At 42.2% G+C, this 18,514-nt stretch overlaps 1 protein-coding gene across 2 annotated transcripts in view; it reads left to right on the top strand.

Annotated features, from left to right (window-relative positions):
• The window catches only part of LOC311057063 (relaxin receptor 2-like), a 158,499-nt gene that overhangs the window by 67,099 nt on the left and 72,886 nt on the right, over positions 1–18,514 (top strand). Inside the window, exons 3-4 of one of the 2 annotated variants that reach the window (XM_084073960.1) lie at positions 10,973–11,122; positions 17,844–17,927. In XM_084073960.1, coding sequence (XP_083930086.1) covers positions 10,973–11,122; positions 17,844–17,927 — 234 coding nt within the window. Of the gene's footprint in view, positions 1–10,969; positions 11,123–17,843; positions 17,928–18,514 lie in introns of both variants that reach the window. The other variant, XM_084073959.1, reaches the window with a different exon arrangement.

Raw genomic sequence — 18,514 nt, 5'->3', positions numbered from 1 at the left:
GTGCAAAATTCAGCTGCTATACTGAATGAGTAACTACCTAACTAATTCTAAAAAACGTGAACATAAGTAGTCACTGGTTGCCTGTGAATGTCAGAGTTGATTGTAAGATTTTACTGATGACTTTTAAAGCCTCGCCGCCACGGTCACACAGCACTTTTATTTGACCTCTGGGGCGGAATATGCCAATGCTTTGTCAATGCAAATGCGTGGATTCATGGTCTTGCGATGTTTTGACCATGAATCCACGCATTTGCATTGACAAAGCATTGGCGTATTCCGCCCCAGAGGTCAAATAAAAGTGCGGTGTGACCGTGCCCTTACGCATGAAACCCAGCAGGTGCGCAAGCATAAGCGCACAGGTGCTGCTTTTCTGCCGCTCCATGTTAACCCATTAAGACCGGGAACGCATCTGTGTGTCATTTTTAGATTTCTTGGGCTATTCAAAAATAGCAGATATACAAGTTCGAGCTTGTAGGTCTGCTGTTGTTTAGAAATCATTTGTGCAAATCTTTGAATATATATTTTTTTCAAAGCGAACATTTTTAACTCAAATCTTTGCTTCTAGGGATTCTAATGTCTTCTAAATTCTAAGTTTTTTATTTTTTATTTTTTTACTTATGTTGCTATAATATCAGTGGTTCTCAAACATTTGTCATGTCAAGGACCCCCCAACATGATATGTATTTGTCCACATACCTTGTAGATCTGCTATTTTTTAATATCCAAAGAAATCTTAAAATGACACAGATGCGTTCCTGGATTGAATGGGTTTATGAATGCAGCCGTTTTCACTGACAGCCCATGCAGAACCTCCGCTTGTGCATGTGAAGATTTTTGTCCGCACACATTCTCATTGAAATGCATTGTACAGTATATGTGCCCGGCAGCCGCACGCAAAGTGTCATACAAAAGTAGCAGAAATAGCAAAAGTACAAGCTCACTTGTAGATCTGCTACAAAAGTGTCTGTGAGCGTGCCTTTTTTTTATGTCTGCTATTCTTTTTTATTTGATGTTTTATCTTTAGATTTGTACTTTTACTATCTTAATCTCTTTGTCATGTTGTAATTTTCTTGTTTAAACCAAACTTCTCAATCTAGCCAATCCCCAAAGCCTTAACCCAGATAACTTACTATATCTGAACACAAATGACTTAAAGACACCATCAGAGACTTCCTGGAGTCAGGGTGCTTAAATTATAATGTGGACAGATGCATGAACATACTTTAGATGGCATACTGTTGAAGCAGAAGCCCATAACATTTAGCAGAAATAATAAAGACAGAATATGAATTTGATTATAATGAGTGTAAGAAAATGTGCATATATTTCATTATTATTATATTAAAAAAAGCCTTTCCTTGAGCGGGTACATTTTAAGTTGAAGTGCTTTCTAAGGAAGATAAAGATTGATGATGATTTGGTGGGCCTGCCCGCCTGGGTTAATTCTCCCAAGCTTGGCTGCACGCTGACAGCCAAAATCTAGCTCCCCGTTAGTTAATTATGAGTCAATCGTTGTGAAACTGTTTGAGGCACCCTGCCAGACAGCCTCAGGCCCCAGTGGGGCTCATAAAAGTGGAAGGAAATGTTCTGAAAATTTAAAAATAAATGCCGTGCAGAATTAAGCCTTGTGCACCTGACACATCGTACTTGAACCCTCGTTTAAAAAAATTCGATGCAATTAAAGGACCTAATTACTTGAAAGCGGCGGCCAATATTAAGTGTATGACTCAGCCATGGCACAGCTGCCAAGTACAGATACTCAAAGAGCTTTGTAGGATGTCACTAAAAGGTTGTTACATTCATCATCATAACCTTTATTTCAGCTCGCCAGTGACCCATCTTAGGGCAGAATGGTACATTGTGTCGAGGCGCTTTAAATGACATTAAAATCAAGCGTCTGGCTTTTAACCACATGAACTCTAATGTCAATATTCTGGGGAGTGACACATTGTAAGCTTGAAGATCGACTACTTTCGACAAAGACATTTGGTGTACAGAGGGGGAAAAAAGAAAGGGGCCCAGGACAGAGCAAAGTCGGCACCGAGTGCCGCGCTACGAGCTTGTACATCTGCTATTTTTGAAAAATCTTGAAAATGTGTGCAAATCTTCTGAATATATATATTCTTTTAAAGCAAACATTAACTCAAATCTTTGCTTCTGGGGGGTCACTGGAACAAAATATTTTGAGATGGGGGTCCGCGGCCAAATTCATATCATTTTGGGGGTCCTTGACATGAAAACGTTTGAAAACCACTGCTATAGAAACATGTGTTTTTCAGAAAACGGTTAGGATTTAGAAGACATTTTGCAGAATCGGAACCTCAGGCCCCAATGGGTTAATTAATTAATTCATTCATCCGTCTACTGTACCCTTGCCAGCGAGAACGGCGATTTCTCTGTACCTTTGAAAAATCAATGGAATATTCTCTATGAACCCGATCCTCGCAGACAGTGGCTCGTTTGAATGCACAGGAGTCCCGTAGCGTCGGGGGGGGGGGGGGGGGGGAAACAATTGGCCCGTTGCGATCCTCCATTCCAGAGCTATGGCCAAACCTCAAATAGAATATTTATGTGCCCAACATTTGTCAACACATAAAAAGGAAAGTCAAACGATCTATTGCTTGCATGCATGATTTTGTTTTGTTTTCAGTTGACGCTGATTTAGAGCTGAATTATTGGTTCCCTTGGGGTGTTTGCCGTTTTTGCAAGTGTGGCCACAGTTTTGCTATTGGGCTTTCATGCCAACTCCAGTGTTGCGCTATTAAATTATAATATTCATCACATCACATGAACGCAGTCCTACCATCTTGATGACGACGATACAGTATGGATGAAATCTAGCTGTGTCCATTTACTCCATTTACAATTCCGATGTAGGACAGTGGAGGGTTCGTCCAAAGGACAGAAGCCCCTCGGTAATCAATAAAGCTCTGGAAAAAATGATCGGATATTGGCGGATTCCAGCATAATCTTTTTACCTCGGCAAAGGTGAGTGAGTAATTGCTCAGTAGAAAGGGCTTATATATGATCCATTCCAAGTTTTATTAGCCATTGGTCGTTATAGGTTAAACTTTGTAAACTACTTCTTAATCTCATTACACGTGCGAGTTGGCTATTTGCTTTATTAATTTTTCGATTGCGCTGATCTACAAGTTGTCAAGTGGGTGCGTCCCGCGGCTCTGCCGCGTTGTGAGCTTGTATATCTGTCCATTTTGGGGAGTGGGGACGTTTGTCTTCTCACATAGGACGTTTCCGGTTGCCTTTTATGGTCTTAAATGGGGCGTGGAGCAGTGCAAATTATTCTCCAGGTGTCTGACTTCCAGACAAAAATGAGGAAGACTTGCCGATACACACATATCAAGGCTGTACACGACGTTTGGTGAATCACACGTCAGTTTGTGCTTATCGAAAACACGCACCCTTTTAGTCACTTTATTTGGGCATTATTTACGGGCAGCTTATTGAATGAGGCCTGTTGAATCTGCTCACTGGATCATACTCCCAAGTGTATTTAATTATAATTACCACCAAGGAGACACTTGAAACGTCACCTTGATGATACTTAATCCAGTGTGCAAACCCAGGCGAACATAAAAGGGCAATGCGAAGCAAGGGGATCAATTAGAGTTGGAGTGGATCAGATTAATCAGGATAATTAGTTTGAGAAGGTTAAGTTAATGAATATCAATATAGAAGAAACACTCCCACACAATGTCTTCAAATGCACAGATAAAGTTGAATAGGAAACGTAACTTTTTGGTCCTGAGAGAACATCACGTTATCTATAACAGTGGTTCTCAAACTCTTTTGTCTCAGGGAAGCCTCAAAATAACCTTTTCATCCACGGCACTGCAGAATTTCATTGTTGCTTTGTTAAATGTGTAAATCTGATGAGGGAATATCCGTTTTCATTAGGACGGATTGAACTTTATACTTGACGTGTAACCACTTAAACCCTGCATCCCTATTCTGGGGTGAACATTCACAAAAAAATGCAGATCTACAAGCTCACAACGCATCACATTGTGCCGTTGTGAACTTGTATTTTTTAAGCTAAACAGCTAAGATGACGGGACACTCCGGGTCCCCGTCCCGTCTCGGCTCCCGGGGGCCATTTATTCCACTCCAGGACGGGGCCAGACTGCGCCTACCGGAGCTACTGGGACCCGGTTAGTCGCATAGCTTAGCGCTTAGCTCCCGCTCCGCGGCAGTTTTCCACTATAACGCGCGACAGAGTCGCTCACCGAAATAAACGGCCGCAAGCTCGCAGATCAGTTTAGTCGGCCGCGGACGGTGCACTCGCAGGAGAAGAACAGTCCGGGGGGAGTGCCCGTTTTGTAGATGTGACAGTATGATGAATAACAAATAGTTCAAGCTGTTCTATGCAACTTTTTGGAGGAATAACATGTCATTTTTTCAAATCTGTATGGTTCAGTAATACAACACAAGTTATACAATTTTTGTGGTTTTATTTGGTCTCCCAGCTATTGGCACATTTAGATCCTGTGTCTAGTTTGACCATAGACTGTAAAAAAAAATCCATGGTGCAGCTTTAACTGTTCCCTGAAGGAAACTGCCAAAAAATGATGTTCATTCATTCGCCCTTTCATCCGTCCTTTCCATTGAAGTTGATACAAGTGTTATATAAAAGGATGGGAGTGATTCATCAAATGCTACAGGGGCAAAATAATTACAGTAGTTTAGAGTAATGCTAATGGAAGCCGAGTTCACATACGGAATATAAAGGATATAAAGGGGGTTTAAAATACATGACCAATTATTTAATCAAAGCAATGCATTTTTCATTTTCTATGCCATCCAAAAGATTTAATGGCATCATATTCTCTAGTAAATGACAGTATGGCTGCACTTCACATTAAATGACATGACATTACAGTCATTTAGCAGACACTTTTATCCAAAGCGACTTACAATAAATGCATTCAACATAGGTAGGCAAGGAAACTACTAATCACCAGAAGTCTTAAGTGCGTTCTTCTAAAACAAGCAACTAAGAGTATACCTAGCGCTAAGGTAAAAGTTTAATATATCATCTACCTACTTTCATAAACAGATGAGACAAATAGGAAAATCAAATGAGCAAGAGCTAAAACAAATAAGTGTATCAAATAAACAAGATTCAATAAAACAAGAGCTCGTACAAATAATTGACAACAAGTATGCAAGGCTAAGAGGAAGGGTCAGGGTAGTGTTTCCTGAAGAGGTGGGTTTTCAGCCTGAGGCGTAAGATGGGCAGTGACTGGAGTTCATTCCACCAAGCCGCCATGGCTCGCAGTAGAATATTCCGCAAACTATGCCCGTTGAAGAGTCCTAGATCATCGATTATCTTTGTGTTGACCGATATTTTGTCAAAAAGGTGAAACTATTTCTGATCAATTTGAAAAACATTGATTTGATTAAAGTTTCTATTTCAGAACTCACAACTTATAAGCAAACAATTGAACATTATTATTATTATTACTACTTATTTTCTCTCTTTGTAATATGTTGGCTCAAGGGATAGTCTGAGTGTGTTGTTTGCACTTCTTTCAATGACCTCTTTTGATGTAAATAAACTAAAGTACGCGTTGAGTTGAAGCACATAAACCACACATTGGTTTGAGTTGTGTACCGATGGGGACAGAACCGTAAATCATCACTTCTCCCATCACCATGCGACGTTGCACGCAGTGGTGTAAAGTAACAAAGTACATTTACTCAAGTGCTGTACTAAAGTACAATGTTTAGGTACTTTTACTTTACTGGAGTATTTCCAATTGTCTGTACTTTTACTTCTACTCCACTACATCTCAGAGGCAAATATTGTACATTTACTCCACTACAATTATTTGAAAACTTTAGTTACTTTGTACATTTTTATTATTATCACATAGCATACATTAACCACTTCTGCCCTATTTACATTTCGGCCATTTGAAAATAGCCGATCTAAATGCTCACAATGCATCGCATCGCGACGCATTGTGCGCTTGTAGATCTGCTGTTTTTGATTTTTATAGAAGAGATTTGTGCATTTATTTGTATCATTATTCAAACAGCTTAAAACAAGATTTTTTCTTTAAAAAAAATAGCAGTACAAGCTTGCAGCATGACGCGATTTTTTTCAGAACTATCTAAACCACTGTTCTAAATCCGAAGAGTTTTCTGAAAAACGTATGTTGCAAAAATCTAAAATGACACAGATGCTTTCCCGGTTTTAATGGGTTAATCAGATGTAACAGCCCTGAATAACTCATCCAAAGACCTTGAACATCACACCTCTTGCATCAAGGTTATTATTTTAAACAAAAAATAACATTAATAACTGGGGAAAAAAAACGATAACTAACTGAAACTAAAATCATACAGAAAATGTCCTTAGTTTTAGTCTGTCAGTTTATTCCACACCATACATACCCACACATACTGTACACATACTGTACACACAAGCACGCAGCACACGTAAGTGTTTTGCTGAAATCTATTTTCCATTTCTCTAACTGTGCCATTTTTAACTGTGAATACCTAAACTTAAATGGTAGCCTACACAATACTTGTTCTGACATTCTGGAATCTCGCCCCTGACAAATACCCCATATTATGATTTAAAAATAATAATCTAAAACTAAAGCTAATAAAACCAAAACTAAAACTAAGCATTATAACAAAATTAACCAGCAAACATAGCCTAGTTCCAAACCATAGACCCCGCCCACTCTCTGAGTGGACTGCCTCAATTGGTCTGGTGTTGAAATGTGGGCCTAGGATATCTTCGATACAAGCACTACCGTCCAATGAGAGTCGGAGGTGGGGGTGGGTCTAACGACAAGCCAATCAGCAAATATCTGCTAAAACAAGCTGTGCGATGACGTCAGATGTAGGCGGATCTGTGGATCTCTTGTGATTGGTTTAGGGAAATCCAAATCCCCTCCCCCTTTGTAATCGCCGGCACCTCAGCCAATTTCAGACTGAAGCTCCACGCAGCTTCAGGCTGATAATCAGGCTACAGCAAACCCACTTTAAAAACAAATTAAAACAAACTGAATTTGAGAACAAAGTCGAAAATAAGTACAACATTTCAAAGCTATCATAGTTTCACTGGTAATAGATCAGAATACAGAACTGCAGACTCACTCCCCATTTCCCAACACAGTCTAAATACTCACCCCCTCTTCAGACTCTGTCTACCTCATCCCTTAGCACTGCTCACCATTTACTTTTGCCTATTTTCTGATAGATACTAAATCAGTTATACTATGCAGATGCATGTTGTTTTGTAGCACTTAATTGTTTGCGTTGCCCTTTTTGAAAAATCGTGAAAATGTGTGCAAATCTTTGAATATATATTTTCAAAGCGAACATTTGTAACTCAGATTCTGGGGATTCTACAAATATCTTCTAAATCCTAACAGTTTTTTATTTATTTTTTTAAACGTATATTGCTGTATATCAGTGGTGCTCAAACTTTTTCATATCAAGGACCACCCAAAATTATATGTATTTGGCCGCGGACCCCCATCTGAAAATATTTTGTTCCAGTGACCGGCACTCAGTGCCGCGCTATGAGCTTGCTATTTTGTGCTATTTTTTATGCTATTTTTGAATAGCCAAAAAAAAGATTCTTTCCCGGCCCTAATGGATTAATCAAGGAACAAAGATCAAGTTCATCCACACAGCACAGGTGAGCGGGGATCTTGTGTCGTTTGGCACACAGCCTGCCACACACTGGCTCACGATCAGACAGCTCAGCTTGCAAGCGTGATTTCTTCAAGCAAAAATAAATGCCCCTGTTATGTAGAGTAATTTTCCGGACAGACACACACGGACACGCACATGCACACGCACACGCGCACACGCACACGCACACGCACACGCACACGCACACGCACACACATACTGTACACATACACACAAGCACGCAGCACACGATTTGTACACCCAGAACCTACCTCTTTCTCTCTTTCACTCTCTCTCTCACCCTTTCTCTCTGTCAAATAAAAAGCCATAGAGCCTGGGAAAACAAAACGGTAACACTGCAAAATACCCGGAAGCAGTTTCTTCTTTTTATAGAAATATAAAACCACTGTCTCTCGTCTTTGCTGACTGAGGGTGGAATGCTGTCCGTCCGGTGTCCTAGCTGTGCCTCAATGTGTCTCTATCACGTTTCTGAACTATCTTGAGTAAAGACAATAAACAGTTACTCTTCCATCCCCACTTTTTTAATAGAACCCCCTGTCCTACCATTGCTCCTGTCACCAGATCCCGACCCACCGTCATTCCAGCCCTCATCAGAAATAATATTTGTCAAAAAAATTAATGAATTGAATGGGTTAACAGCCATCACCTGTTGGGGTGCTGAGTTAAAAAGATGATCATGAAAAGGTCCTTGTATGAAATGTACTGGAGCGATGAGTCTACACGTTTGACTTTATTGGGCGCAAACGCAATTTTGTTTATTCATAGGCCTACAGAATATCAATTGTTCCTATAGAATATAGCCTACTATGCAAGGCAATTCTACCATGCCCCGCTCTGCCTGCCTTGCGATTGGCTGAATGCAAAAACGAGAAAACAAGGACTCTGCCCCCAGAGGGGACGGTGTGGGCGTTGTCACATTCTAATACTTCCGGAACCCACATTTTTCACCTGATCTGGTGGTGTGCCTTGCTGAGCATTGGACTGCCGATCCCAACCCCTTGTGGTCGAATCCCGCAGCTGGCTAGTTTTGGACCGCGACGGCCGACGGAGGGTGCTCCGTCTCAAGCGAACTTGAGCCACGAGAGACACCGCCGAGCGAGCTAAAGCGAGCGAGGCGCCGTGCCGAACGTTGCGACTCGAGCACCATCGGAGTTATGTACCGATAGGCACAGAATGGTGAATCATGTTTTGGGGTGAGCATTTGCCCCAGCTCCCACTCAAACTGGCCAATCACAGCGCATGCATAAAACTATCACGCGTCTCAAGGCAAGCAATTGAATCTGACATTAGCCCACAGTCCTCCTCAGAAAGAGTTCCTTCATTGTATAAAGAACATAGAGTGGGTTAGGCTGCAGACAGTGGTGGACTTGTATTGCATTGGATTAATGAAGGAATAAGTATTTGCCCCTCATGGGCTCCTGCCCATTAGACATCAAGCCCCACTAGGTTCATGCTCAATGCTGAAAAGTATACGTAACTACACATTTGACATTTGAGTGGAACTAACTGTCATTTTGGGTGTTTGAACAGTGTGAGGAAGAGCCACTGGGCTCGAAACGTCACGCTTTGGTGGTAATAGATAGGGTTGTCCGATATTGGCTTTTTTACCGATAACCGATATACCGATATTGTCCAACTCTTAATTACCGATACCGATATCAACCGATACCGATATATGCGGGGATTATTGTGATTAGGGTAAGCTCAAATTTCATATCACGCACACCATATACAGTAAAACTCCTGTAACTTATTTATAAAGCAAAAAAAAAAAAAATAATAATAATATTTTTTTTTTTCAAAAACCGATACCGATATTTTCCCGATATCAATTTTTATGCTAATATCGGGAGGCCGATAATATCGGACATCCCTAGTAATAGACCTTTAGTCATGCTCTTTTGGAGCATGACTCTATTTTCATTGATGTTTGCTTCTGCCTACTTGTTGGAAGTTTGAATAGTAAGTAAGTAAGCCTTGCAGAGCCATGTGGCCCATAGGGCAGGGGCCTATCTCCTTGTGTGTGTGTGTGTGTGTGTGTGTGTGTGTGTGTGTGTGTGTGTGTGTGTGTGTGTGTGTGTGTGTGTGTGTGTGTGTGTGTGTGTGTGTGTGTGTGTGTGTGTGTGCGTGCGCGTGCGTGCCTTTTCTTCACTCTGCATTATAATCCAGAGCTCGGTCAATTAATGATTTTATTGTCTCTCTATAAAACAATATCAAATATAATATCAAAACACAATGTCTCGGGAGACTCACGTTCCACTCACAATTTAGGTGGCATTTCAAATACTTATTCCTTCATTAATCCAATGCAATAAAATACGTTTTTTTTTAAGTGAAACAAAGGAATTGAGTGTTGGGTAATAGTATTGCTTCAATGCGGCTGCAGAGTTCATGTGCAACACTGCGTGGTGGCACCTTATACATATATTTATATATAATTGTATAATATTAATAATCATATACATATAATGAATTGTATTATGATTATTAATAATCATAATACAATTATAATAACCAACCTGAAACATGTATTGTGATATTGTGATTTTGATATATTTTTGCCATATTTCATATAGGGGTGGGACCCCTATGAATAGTTATCAGCAATAGTTATATCAGTTATTGCCCATATGGACAATTTGGCATATACTCATGACATCAGGGATCCCCATACATGGGAATAAAAGGGACAAGGACTGACACATACAGGACAAGGACTGACTGACACACAGATCTCCATATTTGGGCATAATCAGTCGGCAGTGGCACGTAGGTTTCGACAACAACCCTTTTTCTACTCTGTTAAGATTCTGGTTCAGGTTTATCGATGATGTGTCTTGTAGTTTCACTCATTCCCTCGAACAGTTGCAATATATCAAGTTCACCTTAGAGCATAGCCAGGATGGATGTAGTTATAAATAAGTCCAGTTAGAAACTAGAGCATACAGGAAAGAAACAGACTGTAACAGCTTTTTCGATTTTTTTCCGGTTATCATCCTCCTGGCCTCATAAAGGTCAACTACAGTAGTGAGATTTGCAGTTCAGGTAGTGCCTTTGAAGAACAGGCTGCTGACTTGCGCTCGAGGTTCACTGCTAAAGGTTATGGTACTGTTATCGTAATTTAACGCTCTACAGAGAGCAAGAATTTTAGACAGGAACAATTTTTGTGTGTCTCTCCCTCCCCCTTCACCCTCCCTCTTTTCACTTCCTTCTTTTTTCACTTCCTTCTTCTTACCCCTGAATATCCTTCTCTACCCCCCCCCAACCCCAGCAGTTGCCATGGTGTCCAAACGGGCGGATGGAGAGGGCTCCTGCCCTCTGGGTCTGTTTCCGTGTGGGAACCTCAGTGCGCTGTGTCTGCCTCAGATGATGCACTGCAACGGACACAGGGACTGTCCCAACGGAGCCGATGAGCGTCACTGTGGTGGGTGTTTTTAACCTTTATCCCACAATTTTGTAACCCATTTTTCACTCAGTGCCAATGCCTATAAGCTTGTTATCCAGGGCGCTACTCTCCCTCTGCCAGCCTGGGGAGAGCCCCGAACTGAGCTCATGCTTCCTTTCAATGCATGAGGAGCTAGCAAGCCGCTTCTTATCACCTGACACGGGGAGTTTCCCCGGTAGGATGTGGCGCGCGGAAGGAACACGTTATTCCAACCAGTTCCATTCCCCTCCATCAGGTGCAGCGGCTGACCAGGGGGAGGCAGTACAGAGACCAGGATTACTGCATGTTTTTTGTGAGGGTACCTACCCTAGGGGACACGGGGAGAATATGCAAACTCAACACAGAGAGACCCTTTCGCCAACCCCACCTAGGGTATGGGCACTGATGACGTGGAGGAGAGAACAGGAGAGACAGTGGGTGTTTGTCAGTATAGTGGACACGCTCATTTACCTGGTAGGCTGTACGAACCACTTGAACCCTCCTTTCTTAGTAAAACGGACCTGACTTACAGTACGACAGTACTTGGACTGCTTTTTTCCGTATACACCAGGGGCCCTATTTGGCCTTAGCCATTATCCTTGAACTTATTTGCCATTTGTTTGTGTTTTTAAAAACATTTTCAAAGAGTTCAACTAGCCGATCTACATCAACACGTTGTGAGCTTGTAGATCGGCTATTTGAACTATTTGAAAATGTTTTTAAAAATAGTAAAAAATGGCAAAGAGGTTTACGGATAATGGGTAATGCACCGGCGAAAATAGGGCCCCAGATGTCTTCGCCAAAAAATGGCAGATCTACTCAGGCAAGAGGCAAAGGTATTATTTTTTAGCTCCCCTCTAGTGGCAAGGCTCTAAGGACGGCTATATCCGTCCGTCCGTCCATTCGTCCGTCCAATGCAATTTGCTGTGCACCTTCATGCTCCGTTGGAACGCATCGTGAGTTTGTAGATTGGCAATTTATTTCTGCCATTTCAGAATATTTCTTTGTGTGCCTATAGTCCTACTGACAGGCCCAAAATAGGGGGGCCAGGTTGAAATGGGTTAAAGTACTGTTTCTCAGCGTAGGGTCCAGGGACCCATTTAGGGGTCCAAATGGAGACCATTTGTACATTCTCAGACTTGTAGTGTTGATTGGAGTCCCAGAAATAAAATATCATATCAAAGGGGGTCCGTGGCTTAATGTAAGTGGGTCCTTGAAATTAAAAAGCTTTAGAATCACCAGGTTATAAAGTATAAATCAGTGATATTCAACTGGCGGCCCGTGGGCCAAATTCTGCCCCTGTGAATTCTTGTGGCCCTGGGAGACATAAAAAATGGGGTGTTTTCCTGCATTGAGACACAGTCCTCTTTCTGAAATCCGTATTTTCCCTACTATTTATGTTTTGACATCCGGGTGTCCGGGACATAAATGAAATGAAGTGCATGTGCGTGTGTGCGCGTCCGTGTGCACGACCCAGCGAAGGTTGGCCAATCAGGTGGCGAGTTCGAGTGAAACATTCATGTCCGCTGTTTTTGGTTTCGGTTTTAAAACTTTAAAACGCTCTCAAACTTATTTTTTGGGGGACAGAATTTACTTTTAAGATATCGTTTGGATATCATTTAGTTGTTTAACTTCATATATGTTGTCAATTAATCATGACAGAGCGTACAGTATTTCAAAAATAAATATAGCTGCAAGCAATAGACGTCTCAATCTGTTGCATTTCAAGGACAACACAGACCCCCCATTTTGATATGATTCTTATCTCAGGGATCCCCAATCTACACTGTAAAATGCTCCCTGTTAATTTAGTCCATTTGGGTCGTCCTAATTATATATCAATTTGGGGGTCCTTGACATGAAAAGGTTTGAGAACCACTGATGTAGTACACCCTCTGGACATAATAGTATGTCGCAGAGACTTACCCCCAATCCAACCGTTGATGCTGAGTGCCAAGCAGGGGGGCATTGGGCCCCATTTTTGTGTTCTTTGGTACGACCTGGCCGGGGATCGAACCCCGACCTCCCTGTCTCATGGGCGGACACTCTAACCTTATTTGTAACCTCATGAAATAACAAACATCTATACCTCCTGAGACACTCAAATCCAAACTAGATATATTTTTTCACAGAGTGTGCAGCACTGGTTCAACACAGTTTTTACTTGTATTTTTGTGTGGTCTACAAATTATGTGGATTGGATATACTTGACTTGAGGGTGCACCCAGAGAGCAAAGTGGTTGCCACATAGGAGCACATGGGCACAATGGCCTGATCCAATGGGTCACGGGTCCCAGTTTGATTCCCGGGCCGGCTGGGCCATATACTGACTGTCATTCCCCTATACTCTTTCTCTCTGTGCATTTTCTGTCTCTCTCTCTCCACTAATACGGCTGTCAAAGAAAGGCTTAAAATTGCCCCAAAAAATTAACTGGCACTGGGCAGTACTTCAAGGTCCGCTCTTGGCAATGGCCAATGATGGCCTTGAAGTATTAATGATGATGAGAAATGAGATAAACGCTGGCTTTAGTGTCCAGACACGAAACAAACACGGTGAAATAAAGTGGGATTATAACTGTTTTGTCAGGTGAGAGAGAGAGAGAGAGAGAGAGAGAGAGAGAGAGAGAGAGAGAGAGAGAGAGAGAGAGAGAGAGAGAGAGAGAGAGAGAGAGAGAGAGAGAGAGAGAGAGAGAGAGAGAGAGAGAGAGAGAGAGAGAGAGAGAGAGAGAGAGAGAGAGAGAGAGAGAGAGAGAGAGAGAGAAGATTGGAGAGAGAGAATAGATTGAAGAGAGAGAGAGACGGAAACAGAATAGATTGAAGAGAGAGAGAGACGGAATAGATTGATTGGAAATCTCAACCTATTGCCATTAACAGGAATCGAAACCTCAACCTTCATATTGACAGGCTGCAACACTACCTATAGTGCTATAGCTTTGTCCAGGTTGAGGTTGTCTGTTGAAGAGCTCAGAAACACGTTGCTATCTGAAAAGTTTAACATTAACAATTGCACATGCATTAATTGACACAATCATGTTGTGTGCAATGCAACTTAAATGAAGTCTGCATCAAGTGAGGCTTGAACTGGCAACCTTGAGGTTTTAAAGCACGCGCTCAAGCGAGAAGCCATTGGACCAACAGACAGAAACTGTGAAAAAAGAGATCACACAGATGATATAGTTTCACGCAAATAGCTGAAAAATCCTGGGTTTAAGTGTTTTTCAAACTGCTCAAAATTGCGGACAATCTAAGGTCGGAGCTTACTGGTCAACGTGATAGATGTGTTCCTCATGAGTCAAGGCACATGTGTAAGCAGGTTTGATGGCTGTCGGCCAAACGAGGCATGACTTTTGCCTGTTTATAGTTTGCATTTTCAAAAAATTGCTATAGCGCCCCCCCTTAATTGGAGTAAGATTGGTTTCAGTGATATTTGGAATGACCCTCTACATTACCGCAAAGTTTCAAAGAAATGTGAGTCTGCATGTATGGGTTAGGGGCAGATGAATACTTGGCATAAAACTACAATATTCATTGGCTCATTAAAGCTTCATCTTTTCACTTAGAAAAAATCCGCCCCCAACGTTTTGTCGGCATAGGTCCAAAGTTGATGTGTAAAACTTTTCGTGCAGATTACTCAAAAATCCCAGGAGGAGATAGGTTTTAACTGTTTTTCATATAATTGAAAATGGTGGGAGATCTAAAGGTCAGAGGTCAAAAGTCAGAGTGTGAAAGTTGTTCATCATGAGTAGACGCATGTGTGTATGTAAGTTTTATTGCTGTAGGTCAAACAGGGCATGAGTTGTACCTGTTCAAAGTTGGCATTTTCAATTGAGTGGTATAGCGCCACCTTTTGACGAAAAATTGTGAGATTTTTTTTTTTTTTTTGGTAAATTTACGTAAATTTACGTATTTTATGTTTGAGAGGATCATTTCTGTGCCAGACCTTTAATAGTGCACAAGGCTTTGATATTGAATTTGAGAACATTGGAAGTAGGCATGTGCACGGGTACCACAGAAGCTTCTTGGTGAGAAGAGTAGTGGAGACTGGCATGAAAGTGCTTCGTATAAATGAAAGGGTTTAGTTGTTTGTTCATGTTTGAGCAACCTGGCTGATAAGGGCACAAGCTCTTATGATGTGTTATGATGAACCATTAGTTGAGAGTTGGAGCATCATGACATTCACCCCGGGACGCTATTGAGTGTTTGGATGAAACACACGACTGTGCAAAAGCTAATAGATGAGATGGAGAATTATTTCTGTTGGTGTGATGACACCATGCAATTTTGTGTGACAAAATGCATGCAGTTTGTCTTGATCACATGAATAGACATACTGGCCCTCATTTATCAACGGAGCGTATAAACCGGCTTATATTTTTCAATATATTCGGCCGTACACCAACGTCAAAGTCACATTTATCAAGGAATCCTACACAGCCAATCCTAGCGTACATTGGGTCGGAGCCTTGATAAATGTCACGGCTGAAACCGAGCGTCATTTAAATGACACGCCCTTAAATATTCTCGAAACGCCCTGATTTTGCGACATGGAGAACCGGAGTACGACCAAATAAAGCATAGGAAGCCAAAAGAGTTTCGCCGCCTCGCCTCGCTGCCTGTCAAGTCACACACGCACACACGCACACGCCTCTCTCTCTCTCACACACACACATACACACACACGCCCAACTGTGTGTTTCATGTAATCCGTTGCGGTACAATCTTTGTCACGTAGGCTTGGAGCCTACATGAATGACATATTATTATACCAATCACATCGCAATGAATGGGGTTTGTATATTAATTTATTTAACCCATACCGAGCAGTCCAGAAGCAGTCATGTAGGATATTCCTTGTGAGACTCGGACGGGCGGCAGTGATCCCGTGCTGCCACGTTAATAAGAGATTCGATCGTCGGGTTTATATCCTTAACCCAGCCAGGTTGTGTAGCCTACATAACTCTCTATGACATAACTCCATAACATAGGACAAGCTACTGTAAGTTTGTAGACCTCACTGTCCATGGAAAGATGGTCGGGGCTCCCGAAAATGCTCTTGCAGAAGCGCTCGTATATTTTGAAAATAGCAGATCTACAAGCTCACAACGCGTCGGGATGGGACCTGTTGTGAGCTTGTAGATCTGCTATTTTCAAATAGCCAATGCAGCCGGATCTGCAAGCTTAACCGAATGACTGTTAAAGCAGTTTGTTTAAATTACTTTATAAAATGTTATATTTTCACAGGGATTATTTTTTAGTGTAGATATACATTTAGGAGTGGATTATATGTCCAGATGCCTGTCAGACAGTCAGACAATGCTGCCCCGCAGGTCTAGAATGGAATAAACGGGCGCAGCCAAAGTCAACAACTGCTATCGACCAGACGTGAGATCTCAGCGTACGGTAGGATGAAGCCAACGTCAGGATATATTGATAAATGCCGAAAGTTGCGGTGATCTCGCCGTACGTTATTTGTCGCAAAAAAAAAAATCTCGTCTGCCCAAATGTAATTCCTGGGGACGCCACTGGTTTACCCATTTGCCGGTTTGGACAAAATGTGTAGGAGTAATATCAAAACATTTGTTTAGCAAAAATCGACCTGCTGGTGGCGCTATAATAGGCCAATGTGAAAAGGGGTGGCATTTATTCCTCTGCCCAATGGAAATGTGCGTGATTGTCACGGCAATTGCGCACTGCGTTCATGATTTGAGGCATTTTGTTCAAAATGTGCCACTCCTGCAAAACTCTGGAAGACGATCTTAGCCAATCAGGATGGAATTATGAAATATTGGACAGATCCGTCTTTATCACATGACTATAGAGATACTGTGTACAGATGTGTGTGATGTTTGGACAACATCTGTAGGAGTAATATCAAAACATTTGTTTTGCAAAAGTAGGCCTCCTGGTGGCGCTATAACAGGCCAATCTGACATCTTTTTGGCAGAGGTTCTGCTCTGGCATCCAAGGAGTGTGTGCTGTGCACAGTTTCACGTGGATCGGGCCAACGGTGCCGGAGATTAGCTGTTCACAGACAGATGGACAGATGGACGGACGGACGGGTGGACAGAGGGAAAATCATAGTCTAGGCCACGCCTTCGGCCTGGCTGAGACAATAAGCATGTGAAAGAGAGCAAAACAAAGATCAAGATATCTATATACATACAGCATTAGACCAGCAGATGCAATATGTACATGATGTTAAGCATAACGTTTGAAATTGGTAACATAATATTGGTAGGTCAAAAGACAAAAATTAGACAAAAGGTACACACACACACACACACACACACACACACACACACACACACACACACACACACACACACACACACACACACACACACACACACACACACACACACACACACAGGGAGGAATAAACAGTTTCAAATAAAAAACAAAAACTGCATACAAACAATTGACAATTTGGGGCAATTAACAGCTTTCATCTGGGTGCTTTTGTTGTTGTCACTGACACTGTTGACCTGGCATCCTATAGTGTGTATAGTTTCAATGTACATATTATCGATTTTTGGGATATTCTACAGTTAGACTGATGATAGGCTCTTGGTTTACGCATGTATTAGTTTATTAGTAGATAACTGTTTCTATGCATTTGATGTGTTACCTTGTGTTGTCCTTGCTTACTGTAAATCGCTCTGGATTTTGAGCGTCTGCTACAGTAAATGCATAAATTGTAAGTTGTAAATTGTGCTTGCAGGGGACAACATTGGATGGGCTGATTTATTTGGTGAAATCTTTCACAACACCATTACCCTGGACGACAGCAATGCAGAGGAATGCTGTAAGTGTGCGCGCGCGTGTGTGTGTGTGTGTGTGTGTGTGCATGCGCGTGTGTGTGCGCGTGTGTGTGTGTGTGTGTGTTTGTTCCTGTATGTTTGTGTGGGGTGGGCGCATGCAGGCAGAGCATATGAGTGGAGCTGAGCAGGGGAAATGTCGCTCCAGGCTCCTCACTCATGTTGAACCCCCCCCCCCCCCCCCCCCCCCCCCCCCATAAGGCATTTATAAACAGACTGTGTGGATTATGGAGACATTTGAATGAAATCTTAGAGAGAGAGAGAGCGGTCAGGAACACGCGCTGTGCATTCCTGTTGCAGTGGTTAGGATATCATTGTGTCTGACAACCCCCCACCCCCCCACCCCCCCCCCCCCCCCCCCCCCCCCCCCCCTTGCCACTGGGCATGCTCAAACATGTGGTGCGCGGCCCACCGACTTGAGCGTGGCTTGGAGCGTCCTCGCTGCAAGCCAATCGCTCCGCTCCTCTCCAGCTCCGCTCCATCTCTGCATGCATGCGTGTGTGTGTGTGTGTCTGTGTGTGCATGTAGGCTACCAAATGCATGTCAGGGAGATCTAAACAAAACGGTATGAGTA

Source organism: Gymnoscopelus microlampas (genome assembly GCF_963454915.1).
Source record: "Gymnoscopelus microlampas genome assembly, chromosome: 12".
Classification (NCBI taxonomy): domain Eukaryota; kingdom Metazoa; phylum Chordata; class Actinopteri; order Myctophiformes; family Myctophidae; genus Gymnoscopelus; species Gymnoscopelus microlampas.
Note: the sequence above shows the minus strand (reverse complement) of the source record. Positions and strands in the feature narration are given on the sequence as shown.